The sequence below is a fragment of the Carettochelys insculpta genome, chromosome 2 (assembly GCF_033958435.1).
Source record: "Carettochelys insculpta isolate YL-2023 chromosome 2, ASM3395843v1, whole genome shotgun sequence".
Lineage (NCBI taxonomy): Eukaryota > Metazoa > Chordata > Testudines > Carettochelyidae > Carettochelys > Carettochelys insculpta.
The window spans coordinates 275594674-275612538 of record NC_134138.1 but is presented as its reverse complement, the minus strand read 5'-3'; the positions used below and the strand labels follow the sequence as shown (position 1 = coordinate 275612538).

The 17865-nt window shown below is 42.7% G+C and overlaps 1 protein-coding gene across 3 annotated transcripts in view; it reads right to left on the bottom strand.

Annotated features, from left to right (window-relative positions):
* The window catches only part of SETD2 (SET domain containing 2, histone lysine methyltransferase), a 169561-nt gene that overhangs the window by 57801 nt on the left and 93895 nt on the right, over window positions 1-17865 (bottom strand). For 2 of the 3 annotated variants that reach the window (XM_074985253.1, XM_074985254.1), the window contains exons 13-14: window positions 5427-5475; window positions 694-874 (exon numbers count right to left, since the gene is read on the bottom strand). In XM_074985253.1, the coding sequence (XP_074841354.1) occupies window positions 694-874; window positions 5427-5475 (230 nt within the window). Of the gene's footprint in view, window positions 1-693; window positions 875-5426; window positions 5476-17865 lie in introns of those variants that run through there. The other variant, XR_012644108.1, reaches the window with a different exon arrangement.

Below are 17865 nucleotides of genomic sequence, written 5' to 3'. Positions count from 1 at the left end.
CACATTAAAAGTAACTATCCAGATGGCATCAGTGGCTAGACAGGACAGTATAAGGGTCCAGATGAAAACTGAAGAATATTACATGGTGTGATTTCACTTTGTTAGTGTACAGATATAGCTCATGCTCAATATTTTGAACATATTTTGGTCCATTTGTAAATTCAAGACTTTTCTCCCTCCAAACACAGCAGTCGTTGCTGACCGACGTTACCTTAAACGTGGACCACAATTAAATTTCAGTAGGTTGCCACACTGTTCTCAACCAACTCATCTGTATGCCAACTTTCCCTCCCCATTGTCCACCACCCCATTTACTCCCCCGAATTGTATTTATGACAGCAGAATAATGATAGTGTGCATGTATTCTGACTTTATAATTGCAAACAGTTTAATGGCAGGCAGTGTTTGGACCACAGGACTAGGAGCCAGAAGATTCTCAAAGTCTAATCTTAAATTTTCTGCAAGTCTAGATATGAAAAAGTCAATTCCACATCCATTTCCAAGAACCACAGTGCATATTGTTTAGTAAAAAATGTCCTGTTTCCTATTTTCAGAAGGTCAAAATATCTTCTTTCACAACTTTATCCTTAAGAGGCTAAATAACGTCAACTCTCCCCTGCTGGACTGACATAGAACCATCAGAAACTTCAGCATAAACATCCTTGAAGGAAACCATATAGTAAACCAACTTGCCTGTCATCTGGCCTCTTGGTTCCTCGCTCGTAGGCCGAAGACGGTGGGGACAATGACTCTCTCCGTTTCTTCTTCTCTTTACTCTGGCTCTGCCTCTCAGGATCTCTCTCTCTGCTCTGGTTGGGATTCTTTGGGGTAGTAGTTTGGTCCCTATGACCAACTGCATCCCTCCCACGATCTCCTATTAAGCAAGGTGGACAAAAGGAAGTAGTCTTTACATTTTAGTAGGGTTTTGCTGTTGCAGTACATGTATGTTTTTGGTTCATTCATGCACATGAAACGCAGGATGACCCATGCTACCATTAAACTATAGTTATGGATGAGACACTAATTTCTTTTTAAATCCCTATTATTAGTAACTCCTTTTTTGAGGTATAACATAGTAAGTTGAAATGCATCATTGGCACATACATAGTCCTCAACATAGACTACGCATTTTACAGGACTTGAAAAGCATCTGGCGAAGAACTCTAGGAGTTTTTAACCAGGGAAAGAACCATCTGTGTGGTATAACTTGTCTCCAGATACTCAGCCCAGATCAAACTGCACTGGCAGAGCACACCTTCATATGAATCACTAGGGTCATGTTTTGACATTAAGTCCTCTTTCATATACAGTTTGAACATAATTACTTCTGTAAGACTCTTTTAAACAAGGAACAGGTCATCATGAGTATATAGACATGTAGAAACAAAACGGTATATTCCTTCAACTTTGTGGTGCTCTGTACCATACTTACACTACTTTAAATTTTTCCACAATGAATTTGTGCTCCTTAAGCTTAAAGCACTGACAAGTTACTGCAGCTATCAAGGAACTGTCACATTAATGATAAGAAGCTTGGGGTAAGACAGACCATGACATTTTGCACTGGTATCCGTGATTCTTCCAACACTGGTTTTCAGAGCATATGCTGGCTGTCTGCAAAACAGTATCAACGCTGCTGATACATCTGTCTGGGTGCAAGAAACGATGCTCTCTCCTAACCGTGAACACAATCCAAGATGCTTTTCGTAACAGCCAGAGGTTTTCTTAGAGCAACGAAAAGCCCCCCCAATACTTACTTGTACCCTGATTCCTGTGTTAGTTGTGAGTGGTGTGACAGCACTGTCCCCCTACTTTTTAATGGAAAATGGGTTATGAATATAAATATGAAAAACTCAGGCGCTTTGGATAGGGATGCAAAATACCGGTTAACTGGTGGGTAAATCTACCATTTAACTGGTTAACCAATTAAGGGTTGGGAGGACCAGATGGGGAGGCCTCTGAAGCCATCTCCCTAGCCACTCCCCCATCCCCCAGTCTGTGGTGAGGCTGGAGAAACCTCCCCATGCCTGGTGGGGGGAGGTGGAAGCTGGGGGGAGCCTGCTCCAGTTCCTATCGGTTAACCTATAGCATTCCTTGCTTTGGACAGAATGCCTCTCACAACCTATCATTTTTAATGTTATAATTTGCTGGATTTATACAGCCTATATTTGTGCATGTATCATTTTTGCTTTTGAAGTTATGACTATTGTCTACATACTTGTATTCCAAAGATTTGCTTCTGTGACAACCTCATCCAGAGGTGTGTGAAAAGATGCTCGTTAAAGGTCAGCAATACTTAACTGACAAAAGGTTTTAATGAGGGTCAATCCACATCTGGAGAACTTTTATATACATGTTCAGATCAGCAAACAGGCAGTTGCTGATTGTCACATGAGTGAATCCCTTGTCCTTTTCAGGCAATATCCATCTTGGAGCACACTTTTACACAAAGAGAACAATGAAATTCCCTTCACAGTGGAAAAGTATTACGAAGACTGTGAGTGCTCCTCTGTTTGTCCGCAGCCTACTTTGGAAATTGCCTGACACACCTCAAGAGGGAGAAGGAGCCTTACAGTGTATTGGACACCCAGGTAAGGATAACAACATTTAAGAACTGAGGCTTGAACCTGATGTAAGAACAGTTGTTTAGGGTAAGAACTCTCTTAGATTAGATTCTTAGTAGACTAGAACTAGTTATACTTTCCTTTATTTTAATATGTTAACTTACTTTGATCTACCTGTTTTACTTCTAAGCTACTTAAATCCTAGCGTTTTAGCTTAATAAAATATTTTGTTTAGAAACAAAACCAGTGTAAATTGTTATTACCTGGGAAAGGCTACCACTGTGCATACCTCCCTTTTACTGATAAAGGGGACTTACCTAATGAGCCCTCTCTGTGCAAATCTTTTGCACAGAGAGAAACATTTAGGGCTTTGATCCGTTCTTGAGGTTGATTATCAGAAGTGCTGTGCCATAGGACTGCATCCTCCCAGAGCTGTGGTTAACCAGGGTCTGCACTGCTCTGCAAGGGGAGCGGTAACTCCAACTCTGTGCCTTGTCTGGGGAAGACCAGAGGATCTGGCTCAGTTGGACAGAGTAGTGGGGGCGCCAGACACCAAAACAGCAGGTGTAAATGGCCTAAACAGCAAACTGGGGAACACCCCAAGGTCTCTTCTGTAACCACACCCCACCACAGTTGAGTCTTTGGTGGGGGGGGGAGAAAGGCATCGGGGAGGAAGGAGAAAACAAAATTAAGCACAAAAGTTATAGAGGTACTAAAGATGCAGACAAGTATTGGAGGGGTAGTCATGTTAGTCTGTATCTGCAAAAAACAACAAGAAGTCATGTGGCACCTTATAGGCTAACAGCTATATTGGAGCATAAGCTTTCACGGGCAAAGACCCACAATGCATCTGAAGAAGCCAATCTTTGCCCTTGAAAGCTCATGCTCCAATATATCTAAGACCCACTTCCTCAGATGCATTGTGGGTCTTTGCCCATGAAAGCTTATATCCAATACATCTGTTAGTCTATAAAGGTGCCACACAACTTCTTGTTTTTCCAAAGATGCAGATGGTCATTTGGTAGTTCGTTTCTGGAGAGCCTGGGCTGCAGGCAACAGAGAGACACTTGGCCTCATAAAGAAGAGCCTCTTACAATATGTAAACAGAAATATTGTTATAGAAATCTAAGATGACTGAAGCCTGTCCAGTATTTTCCACAACCTCACTCTGACCTATGAGCCAACAGCATGGTTTCCAAAGTGCAGATTTCATAATCAGTGACACCTATTGCATTAGGAGCATTTCTCTAACACGGTCCTATTTCATTCTATCCCTTTAATACTATCTTATTATTGATATTTCCTGTAAGGCTATCAGATGAAAAAGCATAAAAAGAGAAGAGAGTAGCAGAGAAGATGCTTTAAGGAAATACCTTGATTTTAAAGAGTAGCCCATATTTGGAGAGCCATAGCATTATATCACAAGTCTGAAATGAAGGTATTATCATTCTCTATATTCGCATATAAACAGACCAATGTACTGTATTATATTTACAGCTAAGTAGAAATAATTCCTTCAGAGCTCATACCTGAAAATTTGCAAGGACTTGGGCTGTGTTAATGTCTAATACACCCAACACATCTCAAGAGTACTATTAATTCTTCAGGACGCATCAGAATATTTTCTAGCACAAAAATTGCCTTTTGGCAATGTTGTTAGAACAATTCAATTAATTTGTCACAGGTCACCCAATTAATGTAAATTATAGCATGAAATGCTGTTTGTAAAGAGCAGTGGAACAACCTCTTTAGCTCCAACCTTTTAAGTCAAAAAGGAATTTAGACTCATGCATAAAACTCTTAGCATATAAAGGTCTTTTCCACAAATACCCTATGTCACATAGCACAAGATAATTATATCTTTAACAAACACTACACACCAATTTTTATTTCCTTCTGATGAAAAAGTACTAAACACGTGTAAACATACCATCTGCCCTAACATTACAAGCAAGCGACCTGTAAGACAGAATAGAATTGCAACCCAGGGTACAAACGACTTCTGGTTTCATGTTTATGTCCAACTCCAGCATACATGGAGCTTTTTGGACCCAAGTACAAAGAGCTATTGATACGTTAGCTGAGCTTGGAAATAATGTTCTAATCTGCGCTTTTACCAAGGCTATGGTACCATCCTCCAAAGATGCTTAAATATTTTTAGGCCAACTCGCATTTCTCTGCTGAACAGTGGCATTCAGCAAACATGAAAGCAAATCTGGTGCATACAACACCAGAAGCTGGGGATTCACATAAGCAAGGATATTTAGGTAAGAGGAGATGTACTGCATGGAGTCCAATACCAAGAAGCACAGAGACAAACCTCTGATTTTAAAGCCCCCTCTGTCCATGTGCTGACAAGCTTCTGTACATTCCACTCTGAATTTCGTTACTGTGATCAGATTTGTATTAGCTATAGAGAGGAACTCTGGCCTCATGGGCAAAGCACTAGCCTGGGATTCAGGATATCTGAGTTCATTTCTTAGCCCTAACACAGATTGTGTGACTCTGAGGAAATCATTTACTTTTTAAGCTGGAGTTCCTTATCTGTAAAATGAAAATGGTAAGACTTCTTTTCTTCCAGTGTTCGCCTATACTGTCTACCTCGCCTATAAATGGTTTAGGGCAGAAACCATCTCGGGCACTGTATATACAGCGTCTACCACAAGTGTTTTCTTAGACTCTGTTGCAATACGTATAATAAAAAAAAAAAAAAAAAAAAAAAAAAAAAGGACAGTTTGTGTGTGTGCAATATACAAAGTACCTCTCAAATAAGCATTCAACTTTAGACACAAGGAAAATGAATCCTCTCTGAAGGAGCATACAGTTTCAGCTACTATTAGAAAGGTATCCTTGACTACATACCGCTACTCTCCTTTTCTGCTTGACTCTTCTTCGGGATTCGATATACCTCCTGCAAAGCAAGTCAGAAGAATAATCAGATCTTCCACTGGACATTGAGACTGATGCTCTGTGGGGTGGGAAGGGTCATGTTGAAATTTACACTTGATTACGCTTTTTAAAAAAAAAAAAAAAAAAAAAAAAAAAAAAAACCTTTCGGGTCCATAACTTTTTGAACAATAGAATAAAAAGGTCCAAGTCTCTTAAACTGCAGATACAGTTTTAAAAACATGGCATTGTGGTGGGTCCTGTTTTACTTTCTCTTGATAACTTGCACAGAAAATTTGTTCAGTTTACACAACTATATCAAGTGTCAGCAATCCAAATACATTGACAGCACATTCAAGCCAGCAGGATCTAAAGTTACCATCCTTCCTGTTTGCTATTAATATAAGAAGGTGTAAATATACTGAAATAAAGTGAAAGGGTGACTTTTCTAATAGTGAATGGAACTCTGATCTGAATTGTTTCATTCTCTTTTTGCCTCCTAGGTCACGTCTGCACCAGATAACCTACAGAGGCAGCTGCATTGCCGTAAGCTCTCATGCAGCAACTCTAAACTGACAAGAGAGCTCTACAGTCGATTTAATTAATCCACTTCCAAGTCACGAAGTTGGCTTTTGGCAGGAGAACTCAGATATGGCGTGACCAACCAAGACCACCAACACAAGCATTCCAGCTCAGCCGAGCTCTTCAGGTCTGAGGGCTGGTCTCCACTACATGCTGGACTGACACGGCAGTGATCTATTCACCAGCTGTCAACATATTTTGTCTCCTTTAATGCAATAAATCAATCTCCAAGCACTCTCCCATTGACTCTGGTACTCCACGACGATGAGAGAAGTAGCCGGAGTTGATGTAGGAAAAGCCCTTGCTGACCTTACTATGTGGAAGATGCTGTAGTGAGTATGTTGACTTCAGCTACGCTATCTGCATAGCAGAAGGTGCTTAGGGTAGAGTGATAACTGAGGGGGAAGGTTAGTGCAAACAAGGAATGAAGAGGGCAAGCAGAAACTATGTCTACACTGAAGGTTTTTCCCCCCAATATTACTTATTTCAATGTTCTAATGTCTAAATCATGGTTTCCCAAACTGGGAAGTTTGCCCCCCTGGGGCACAGGGGACATGATGAAATTCCAGGGAGGTGCAGGGCAACCCAGCACCCCCCACGCCCCGCCAGTCATTCCCCCTACCCAAAGAAAGAGCTGGCCCTTGCTTCCAACTCTCAGCCCCTGCCATTTCACATGGGCGACCCAGCAGAGCCGCTATAAAAAGCGGGCAGCTGGCAAGGCCCACATGGAGCTAGCTGCCTCCTGCAAAAGGTGAGTGAGGGTGAGTTGGAGGGGAGGAGGAGGATGGAGTTAGATGAGGGGCTGGCAGTGCCTGGCTTTAGGGGAGGGGTGGGGCTCAGTCAGGCAGCTCACAGGCAGCAGGGGTAGCTGGCCCATGGTAAAAAAAAAAAAAAAAAGAGGTGGTGGGGCAGGAGGGTTTCTCAAAAATCAAAAGGGAGGCATGGTGCCGAAAAGTTTGGGAACCACTGGTCTAAACAAATAATGTTGGAAAATCGCATTCACGCAGCCATAGCCTTGCAAAACCAGAGCACTCATTTCCAGCCACAGTTCACAGCATTGCCAAAGGAGCCTTCAGATGAGCTGGTAATTGCTGTGCTTTGTTCACACAGGCTCCTTTTCAACCTTGAAAAGGGGAGGGAGATCAGCAAAGTCATTCACAGAGCTGAAGTAATTATTTTGAGAGGAAAGGCCTTATATCGAATTATCCCACTTTTGTGTGTGTGAGAGAGTGCGAGAGAGAACAAGAACAAGAACTTTTCGGGGGTATTTTGGGGGGAAAAAGGGTTTCCCCCCCCCCAAAAAAAAACACACAACAGTGGACAAGTCCAGAGTGTCAAAGATAAATACTGTGCGCGACAGATTAGGAGCCATAGGAGTTAACGTTGTAAGGGACCATTCAAAATCATCATTCTGTAGTATAGGACCTCTCAAGTTCACATCCTCAAAGGAAAGCGGTACAAAGTTGTCAAAATATAAACCTGAGAGCTTACAGCCACAGCTTTGCGCCCCACCCCCGGATCAATGAGGATATTGTATTTATGTCTGCATGAGAATTTGCACTGCACAAACCTTCTTCTGTCCCATGACTGCAGAAGCATAACAGACAAGCCATCCTGTAGCACCTTAAAAACCAACAACTTTATATATTAGGTAATGAGCTTTCATTGGTAACACCCACTTCAGATGTGGAGCAAAAATAAGAACCCAGGGTTTACACAGCTACTGGGATGGAAGGGGAGAAGAAAGTAGGAGAAGGGTGAAAAAAGTGGGGAAAGGTCACCAGTCATTAAAAGGACCTGTGGAAGGAGTAAACTAATTGGGATGGGTGTCATTCCCGCAAATATCAAAAGGTGGAGAAACTGCCCTTGTGGTTCCCCCACCTTTGATATTTGCATGAATGGCATGGTACCCGTTCCACTTAATTTACTCCCTCTACAGGTCCTATTAATGACAGGTGACACCCCCACTTTTTCCCCCTCCTCCTCCCCTAGCCCCCCACCCCACTACATAAAACCTGGATTCTTATTTCCTGCTACTAGTCTAATGAAGTGGGTATTACCCATGAAAGCTTATTACCTAATAGATGAAGTTGTTAGCTGTTAAGGTGCTACAGGACTGCTTGTTATTTGTGAAGCTATAGACTAACACAGCTACCCCTCTGAGATATAAATGGCCCAGTTAATTGTGAATGGTCCCTGGCAATATATTAAATCCTACGCTCAACAAGTTGTTCCACCTTTTATTTAGTTGTGACACTCTGATTACCCTTCCCAAGTTATCTGGGCTATACTAAAAAATTAAATTTGTTTTCCTACATTAGTCAGGGGTGTGAAAAATCCACACCTTCTCAGCACTGTTGTTAAACTGACCTAAATCCCCAGGTATACAGAAAGAGGCCTCTTGGGGAAGTGGTGTATGATGGGAAGAAGCACTTTCATTGGTGTAGGCAGCAACTATACCGAAACGTTGCAATGGCATCCCTCTGCCACTACGGCATTTTCAGTGCAAACAAGCTCCCAAACCTGGAAAGAAGTTGTACTTAACTTGAAAGCTTTTCTGTCTCTTCCATCAACAAAAGTTGGTGATGATGGCCAGATCTATACTACAGATTTACACTGGTATAACTGCTGCTCCAAGGTGTGAAAAATCCACACTGCTACATGACCTAGTTATACCAACCTAATGTGCCCTCTCCCATCCTCCCGTGTACACTGCCCTGTGTAAACAAGAGTTCTCCTCCCATCACCATAGCCAACACCTTGTGGGGAAGTGGATTAAGCTCTCCGATCATCATATAGTGCCTTCACTAAAGGGTTACAGTAGCACAGTGGCATCAGTGCAGCCACCGTGCTGCACATAAAGTCTAGCCCATTATTAAACTTCTGCAAATCCTTCCATATCTGCAATTTATTTTGTACCTAGAACCCTGGACATTTGCATTTGCTCTGGAAGGCTAACAGCTGGAATACTTCTCAGAGACTTACCAGGAGGGCACGTCCTATACAGAAATGCTGCTTGAGCAAACGCGCCGGTACCTTCCGGAACCACACTTGTATAACAGACTGCGCATGTTTGCCTGACCCTCTCATAGCAAACACTTTCAGCACATTCACACAGTAGGGTTTTCCAGGGAAAAAGTGCATCAATTCACTTTGCATGTTACACAACACTCTCCAGGAAATTACAGGCAGCTATTCCACATGGCCAGGGCCCTAAGAAATCCACAGTCCACTATGGCCTATTTCACGGCCACGGGATTTGAAAGTTAGTAAATGTCACGTTTTCCACGGTTTGAATTGGAAATGTCCCAGTGTTGTAACTGGCAGGTCCCAACCCAAAGGGAGACGGGGGAAGGGGTTCACAAACCTGTTGGGGGTGGGGGTGGGCTGTCATGGGACTTCCATACTCACTTCTGTGCTGCCATTAGAGCGGGACTCTGACGGCAACAACCACAGAGGTTCCTGCAGCCACAGAAGGTTCCAAGAGGCAGGGGGAGTCTGCTCTCCCCTGTGCTGCTAGGGGCACTCCAGTCAGAGGCTGCTAGTCCTGGCTGGGCTCGGAACAATAACACTTGCTCTCTCTGCATAGCTCACACACTACACCTCCTGCCCTGTAGGGTAGATCTGGCCTTTGATGGGGCATTCCCAGCCGCACAGGAAAGAAAATCCAATTCCAGAAGTCTCCTCCAAGTCTTCAGGAACCTCCGGCTACTGCCCAGAAAGTGTCCTGCAGAGGGGAAGCACCCAGAGATCTGGTCTGGACCCCTGCCCACCACCAGAGCAGTCTGCAGGGGAAGGACAAGTCCTATCCTATCCTTCCCCTGCCCTTTAATGGCTGCACCTAGGAACAAGGAGACACAAGATTTCATGGCAAAGGGCTTATTTCACAGAGTGTGATGCATTTTTCATAGCTGAAAAATTGGTACGGTCCTACACATGGCCTCAGCCGCTGGTACAAAGCTCCTGGTGTTTCTCAAGAGACCTATTTTAGGATCTGCTATTTCTCACGTCACTCTCAGAAGGCAAGAGCCTCACTGGACATAGTGAAGAAACGAAACATGCTTTGTGAATCAGGCTACTGTGTTTTGAACCGTGAAAGCCTCAAAGCTGGATTGCCTAGTATTAAGCAAGGTGTTACTGCTAACATGTGAATACTCAAGGAGGCGGCAACTTCATCTTTAGAAGCTGATCTCTCTTTATTGTTGACCTGATGTATGAGGTGACAATCTGGGCTAGTCCCAGGGTTACCCCACTGGCAGAATAATATTGTGACCAACTACCTCAAAAGGAAATTGAGGAAACTGGCTGACTAAGCACACCCTATCAGGGATGGTCTAAACAGTGAGAGTGCACGGAACTGGACTTGATGACCTCTTGAGGTCCCTTCCAGTTCTAGGATTCTGGAACTCTCAACATTCTTTGTGTACAGAGGTAACCCCAATGTTTGAATAAGACCATACACTGGATGAAAAGAACTGATTTACACCATGGAAGCTGGCTACCAACACTCCCTAATGCTCCTTGATTTACCTGCTAAACCAAGGAAAGTCACGGGCAAACAACACTATTTTAATTGTTCATACTTCCACCACAAGCACCACATAAATGAAGTAATACCTTTTCAATGGATCGATTTTGGTAGTGAGGGAGACATGCTTTTGAGCTTATGCAGATCTCTTGTTCAGGTTTGGAAAACTTACTCAGATTGGCACAGCTAAATACAAGGACAAAACAGATTGTGAAGCATAAGCAGCGCTTTTTACACTAAACAATAGCACTAATGCTAAACTGTTCCATCTTGCATTTAGGTTTGACAATCTGAGTAAGTTTCCCAGACCAGAGGAAACACACTGTATAAGATAGAGATGCACAATAATTTTTGATGGGCAGGGAGGGCGCCCACTAAGAATTTGGTAAGTGGTCAAGGGTTGCACTCTTCTACTATATTGATGGATGGATACGGTGCAGAAGGAGATCACGGTTGGGGACTGGTGTGCAGGAGGGGGCATGGGGTTGGGAGGGAGTTGTGACTTGGAGTAGCGGTGCAAAAGCTTCTGGTTGTGATCTGTAGCAGGGAGCTGGGGGCGGGGGGGGAAGAGAGAGAGGGCAAGGGGTGCCGGATGCAGGCTCTGGCTGGGAGATGCTTACCTGGGGCGGCTCCCAGCCAGCAGCTCAGTGTGACCCTCAGGCAGACTCCCTGCCTGCTGCACTTCCACATGGTACTCGAAGTGGCTGGCTATGGGGACCACTACGTGCGTCTCTCACAGCATGCCCCCTGAGGTGGTAGAGGGGGCTCTCCAAGCTTTGCCTGTGCTGCAAGCACAGCCCCAGCAACTCCCATTGGCTGGGAGAAGCAAGATTGTGCTGGGAGAGGAGGCAGTGGGTGAAGCTCTCCAAGGACCACATGGCACACAGAGATATGCGTGGGCCCTGCTGATAGCAGCTTTGACGAGCATACAGAAGGAAGGGAGCTTGTCTGAGGATCCCACTGGGCTGCAGCATTGTGGCAGGCCAGATCTGTAGGTGCGGCACTGTTATCCGGCTCACAGGCCGTATTTTGCACCCTTCCCCCCAACATAAGCTCACTTCTCGCCTACAGAAGTTGGTTCAATAAATGATATTACTTTGTTGATCTTGTCTCTCTAATATCCTGGGACTGACACAGCTACTGCAACAGTGCATATTTCTACTGGAGTAAGTCTCCCTGACTTGGCTTAGGATGCTTGCAAAATGTCCCTGAGACAACGCATGATTATGAACACCTAGAAATGTGCTTTCCCCATTGTTCTAGAGCTATTGATGAAGCTCAATTTCACTTACATATATGGAGTTATGGTGAGTAAGATGACATTTCTGTCATATTCCTGACTACCGCCATATTGAAAAAAAAAAATAATGATGGTTTCAGTGAGAGTACTGGGAAAGGAGAATATTCCTTGCTTTTAGTCTTCTGTGCACAGAATAGCTGCTTTACAGTTTAAATATAAATTCATTTTCTTATTACAATGTTGTTCTTCTGTGCTAAAAACTTGCTTGTCTGGTATTTTGGTATTTCTAACAAAGCTGGTGAAGTTAGCCGCCTTGTTTTGGTTAAATCTCTATTTCCTGATCATGCCAGAACATTTTTTTTTTATAGCAGAAGGATGGTCCTTACAGGGCATCAAGCTGGGATTTGAGAGATCACACTTCAATTCTGTGCTTGCCACAAACAACTTCAATGATCTAGAAAAAGTCAATCTCCGAGTCTAAGCTCCCCCTCCCCCTGTACAATGGTGATTGTAACACTTCCCTACCTCACAGGGCGTGTATGAGGATAAAGCCATTAGAGATGCTCTAATACTATGGTAAAGGCACCACAAGCCCCTAAGATAAAGCTGCATCTGCTGAAGCAGCTCTTTGCCCACAAAAGCTTATGCTTCAAAAAAATGTGTTAATTTATAAGGTTCCACAGGACTTCTCCTCATTTTTGCAGATGCAGACTAACACAGTTACCCCTCTGACACTAAAGATAAAGTGTGTCGCAAATACCAATACAGCTCTTGGGACGGCATTTAGAAGCTGTTGCCTCTTTAAAAGGAGTACAAAAATCTATGGGCTCCTTTCATGGACAGCGTCAAAATTCAGAGACAACATAGACCAGTGCAATTGTTCTCAACCCAGGGCACAATTACCCCTGGAAGTACACAGAGGCCATCAACACTTCTAGATATTTGGCTAATAGTACAAAAGACTACATGAAAAACAGTAGTGAAGTCAGTACAAACTAACATTTCATATAGACACTGACTTTTTTATACTGTTCCATATAATATACACTGATATGTAAGTACACCATTTATATTCCCATTGATTTTCTCATCACATGGTAAAGATGAGAAAGTAAGCCATTTTTCAGTAAGAGTGCGCCAAAAATACTTTTTGTATTTTTATGTTTAATTAGCGTTAGACCCTGGACTCGAGGATTCTAACCCCAGCTCTTCATGTGCTCAGATCCGTTGTAAATGCTATGTCTGCGTTTCCCCCATATGTAAAATAGGGTTATGAATTGTCTCAAGATTCCTGTGATGCGAACAGCCATTCCACAGCCCATTCCATCAGTGGTGGGTGCACCACTACAATTTGTTTAAAAGCAGAACACTAGATCCTGCACACTTTCATCAGCTTAATGATAGTTCAAGTTTCTACAAGTTCATTATCCAGTGGATTTTTTAAATTAAAATGTCCAAAACATTCCATTGTATTTACTTTTTATTGTTCTCTTTGCTACTTTACGATGGACCCAGCACTTGTTTAGACAGGAGTTCATCACAAACACAGAGCCTTCCACCTGCACCTATTTTCAGTGGGGTTTGTGAACTTAACAGATATCAAGCTAACCAGGAGTGGGCCTGGACCACACAGACATATGAAGTAGGGATTCACGCTTCTCTGAGGCATGAACTAATGTCACAGCTTAGCATTAGGGGGGTTGTGCGGATGTGCTGCTGCATCTCTGATGAGACATGAAACAGAGGTGCATTTGTGGTCATTAAAAATCCTGGGGCATTTTTTTTTTTAAACAATGGTATATGTGGTAGGCCTCTGATTCTGAGCAAATTCCCTTTCATGTCACTATGTTCTGTACACATACATTTTTTCTTTTCCAGATGACTTGGTATTTTTCTTCATTTCCCAGCCTACTTTTTTTTTTTTTTTTTTTTTTTTTTTTTTTTTTCTTTGGAGTTCATTATGTGCTGTAACTTGATTCTGTGCCCACAGTGGGTTTCATTGGTAGGTGAAGTGAAACTAATATCCGTTATCTACTTCAGAAATGTCAAAGTTAATGTCTGAAAAGTGTTTCTGAGGTCTCAGAATTACAGGTGCTATAACACAGTAGAGTAGTATTAAAGGTGCCATGTAACTATTTGCTTGATATGCTGTGCTTGACAAACTATTATTACAATAAATCAATCACCCTCCCCCTTCCGTGGCTCTAGTCGAATCCTAACTGATGCATTTATAACCTCCTACAATAATACCCATAGCAACACTGTTTGTAATATGGAGCTATACCTATGCATAGAACTGGAAGGGACATTCAGAGGTCATCAAGTCCCATCCCCTACATTCACACCAGGACCTATCACCATCCCTGACAGATTTTTTTATTTTTATTTTATTTAAAATATTTGTTTGCCCCAGATCCCTAAATGGCCTGAAGGACTGAACTCACAACCCTGGGTTTAGCAAGCCAGTGCTCAAACCACTGATCTACCTCTCCCCACAAACAGCAGACAAAGGTATTGCTGCAGGTACAAAGCAGAGAAAGCTAGTTTGGCACAGAGAATTCAGGGCAAGCTGATGACATGCACATATTTTACTCATGTTAAATATAAACAGATGAATGTGCACATTTCTTAAAGTTTTAAGCTCTTTAGGGCACAGACTGGTTGTCTCATGTGGATAACTCAGTGGTAGAGCTACTAAAATATTCATTTAAATTTTGGCCTCAACAGGACACTCAAACGCCTTTTATTCCTAGCACTACTTTAATCCCTAAACTTTATGGCCCCACAATCTCCTTTTGTTTACAACAATTATGACATTGGGGGACGGGAGGAGACAGAAGACTTGAGGCCTGAGCCTGTCCACGCCTTGTAGCTCTGGTCAAGAGGTCTAATCTGAACTCCAATACACAGGGCCGAAGCTGGTCTTCAGCAACAGCCATAGACTTCAGTCATGGGGCCCTCAAAATTAATGCCAACCCTACGGACCCCATTGAAACAGGGTCCCAAACCACAGTTTGGGAACCACTGTCATAAATAATTACATCCCTGCTCTCTCTAGGCACGAGAGCAGTTAATGTAATAACAACAGAAGCTTTTCTAAGTTGGAGCAGGTAAAACATCTCTATTTCCTTTTCTACGAACTAGAATTCACATTATGTTTTGGGCCCTTAGCCACTAAACATATACAATCATTTAGTTTTACTCACATGAATACTTAAAGTTAATGGGACAACTTATGTGATCCAAGTTAAGCAAGCAATGCAAGGAAGAGAACTTTAGATTGCAATTGTGATTAGCGACCTTAGGGTGTGTCTACACTCTAGAATCATAGAGGACTAGAACTGGAAGGGACCTTGAGAGGTCATCAAGTCCAGTACTGTGCTCTCACCACAGGACCAAGCACCATCTACACCATCCCTGAAAAGTCTCCATCTAACCTGCTCTTAAATATCACCAGTGATGGACATTCCACAACCTCCCTACGTAGTTTTTTTCCCCAATGTTTAACCACCCTGACAGTTAGGAAGTTTATCCTAATGCCCAACCTAAAAACTTCCTTTGCTGCAGTTTAAGCTCATTGTTTCTTGCCCTATCCTCAGAGGCCAAGAAGAACAATTTTTCCTCCCTCCTCCTTGAAGCCCTCTTTTAGGTACTTGAAGACAGCTCTCTTATCCCCTCTAAGTCTTCCCTTTTCTAAGCTAAACAAGCCCAGTTCTTTCCGTATTCCCTCATAACTCATGTTCTTGATATCTTTAATCATTCTTGTTGCTCTTCTCTATACTTTCTCCAATTTCCCCACATCTTTCTTGAAATGTGGTGCCCAGAACTGGACACAATACTCCAGCTGAGGCCTAATCAGCACTGAGGAGAGCAGAAGATTTATGCCTCGTGTCTTGCTCACAACACTCCTTACTGCACCCCAAAACCACATTTGCCTCCCCAAAAAGCATCACACTGTTGACTCATATTTAGCTTGTCGTCTACTATGACCCCTAGATCCCCTTTCTGCAGTGCTCCTTCCTAGATAGTCACTTCCCATTCTGCATGTATGAAGCTGATTATTCCTGTATATCCCTGTATTGGCAAAGTCCCTATGCAGCCTTTTGTGACAAGGCGGTGTCAGGATAGCCCTTTGCAAAAAGTCCATATTCACGAATACTTTTTGTCAACACTTTTCCCAACAAAATACTTCTATTCCCAATGAGTGCTGTTTGCTTTGGTTGGCAAGAGAGCGCTCCCACCGAAAACACTGCAGTCACAACTTCATTAACCATGGCAAAACCTTGTTTGCTCTGTGTGCGCACACACCCATAAACAACAAGTTTTGTAGAGCAAGTGTAAGTGCAGACATGCCTAAGTGCCTTTGGATATTTTCAGTAATGATTATTTAAATAAGCTAGCCAACCATACAGCATTATGGATTGTGAAACACCTTTCATAAGCACCTACACGTTTTCAATTGTATGTTATTTAAACAGATGTTTGTGCTTAATGCATTCATTACTTTTAATAGAATATGGATTTCATGGTAACGATTCTGTAATAGATATAGCAACTGACAGATGAGTTTGTGGTGCAGCATACTGGATCAGTGATACATTTTCTTTATAACTTTCTCCAGCAATTATTTTATTTTCAACTCACACCAAGACCCCAGAGGGCTATCCAGAAGACTAACTAGAATGGCTACTGGAGAGCATCTCCAATCCTTGCCCTTCCCAGAACAATTAAGGTTAATAAAAAAGAATAAACCAATTTAATACTCTATAGAAATAAAATATGTGATAAGCTAGCAATTTTCTGGTTGAGTAATACTGAAAGTCAGGTGAAAAGATACAACTGTATTGCTTACTGGGAAAGAAAACTCACCTACCAAATATCAGAGGGGTAGCCAAGTTAGGCTCTTGAAGAGTTCCACCATGATTTCAACAGTTTCCACCCCACCATCAACCTCAGCCTGGACCAGTCTACACAAGAAATCCACTTCCGGGACACTACTGTGCAAATAAGTGATCATCACATAACCACAACCCTGTACTGGAAACCCAGGGACCACTATGCTTACCTACATGACTCCAGCTTCCATCCAGGGCACACCACATGATCCACTGTATACTGTATTTACTCCAATCCCTCAGAGAGACAGATACCTACAAGACCTAACCACATCAACCTCATTCACCTGCATATCTACTAATATAATATATGCCATCATGTGCCAGCAATGCCCCACTGCAATATACGTTCACCAAACTGAACAGTCTCTATGTAAAGAATAAATGGACAATAATCAGATATCAGGAATGGTAACATACAAAAATGTGTAGGAGAACACTTCCATCTCCCTGGACTGTCAGTAACATAAAACAAATATGATGCTTTTCTGCCACCGTGATAGGTTCTGGCACTTGCTTTTGTATATTTCTATAACTCAGGTGCACTTAAACATTATGGCTGCATCTATGGTAATGAGCAATCTGGGAGATGCTAATGAGGCAGGGATGTAAATTTCCCACGCCTCAACAGCATACGGCCACACGATTCAGAGTCTGGAAGAAGCTCTTCCAGACTCCAAAACACACGTGTGGACACATGACCCATGGGGATCTTCAGCAACCCTCCTTCCAGAAGCCTCCCCCCTCCTCAAAATTTTGAGGAGGCTTCCGGAAGGAGGGTTTCCTTCCAGAAGATCCCTGTGAGCTGCATGTGTATTTTGGAGTCTTCTGGACTCCGAATCGCATGGCCACATGCTAGTGATGCACAGGAAATTTACATCTGTACCTCATGCGCAGTCTGGAAGATGCTAATTACCATTCCACTTCTGGAAGAAGTGGCACGTGTAGAAGCGGCCAAATAAAGATCATATCTGCTTAGCCTCTATCTCCAATTCTCAACTCTAACTCAGTTTCATTTTTTTTTTTAGAAGTTCAATGCACAATTTAGTTTAAAGGCAGGCTGCACTACTCACCTCAGCAGTTTAAGTATTCAAGAGAATAAGCACTTGTCACCATGAACAAAAATAACATTATTCAGAAAAGTATAAACATTTCCTCACTCATTTCCCA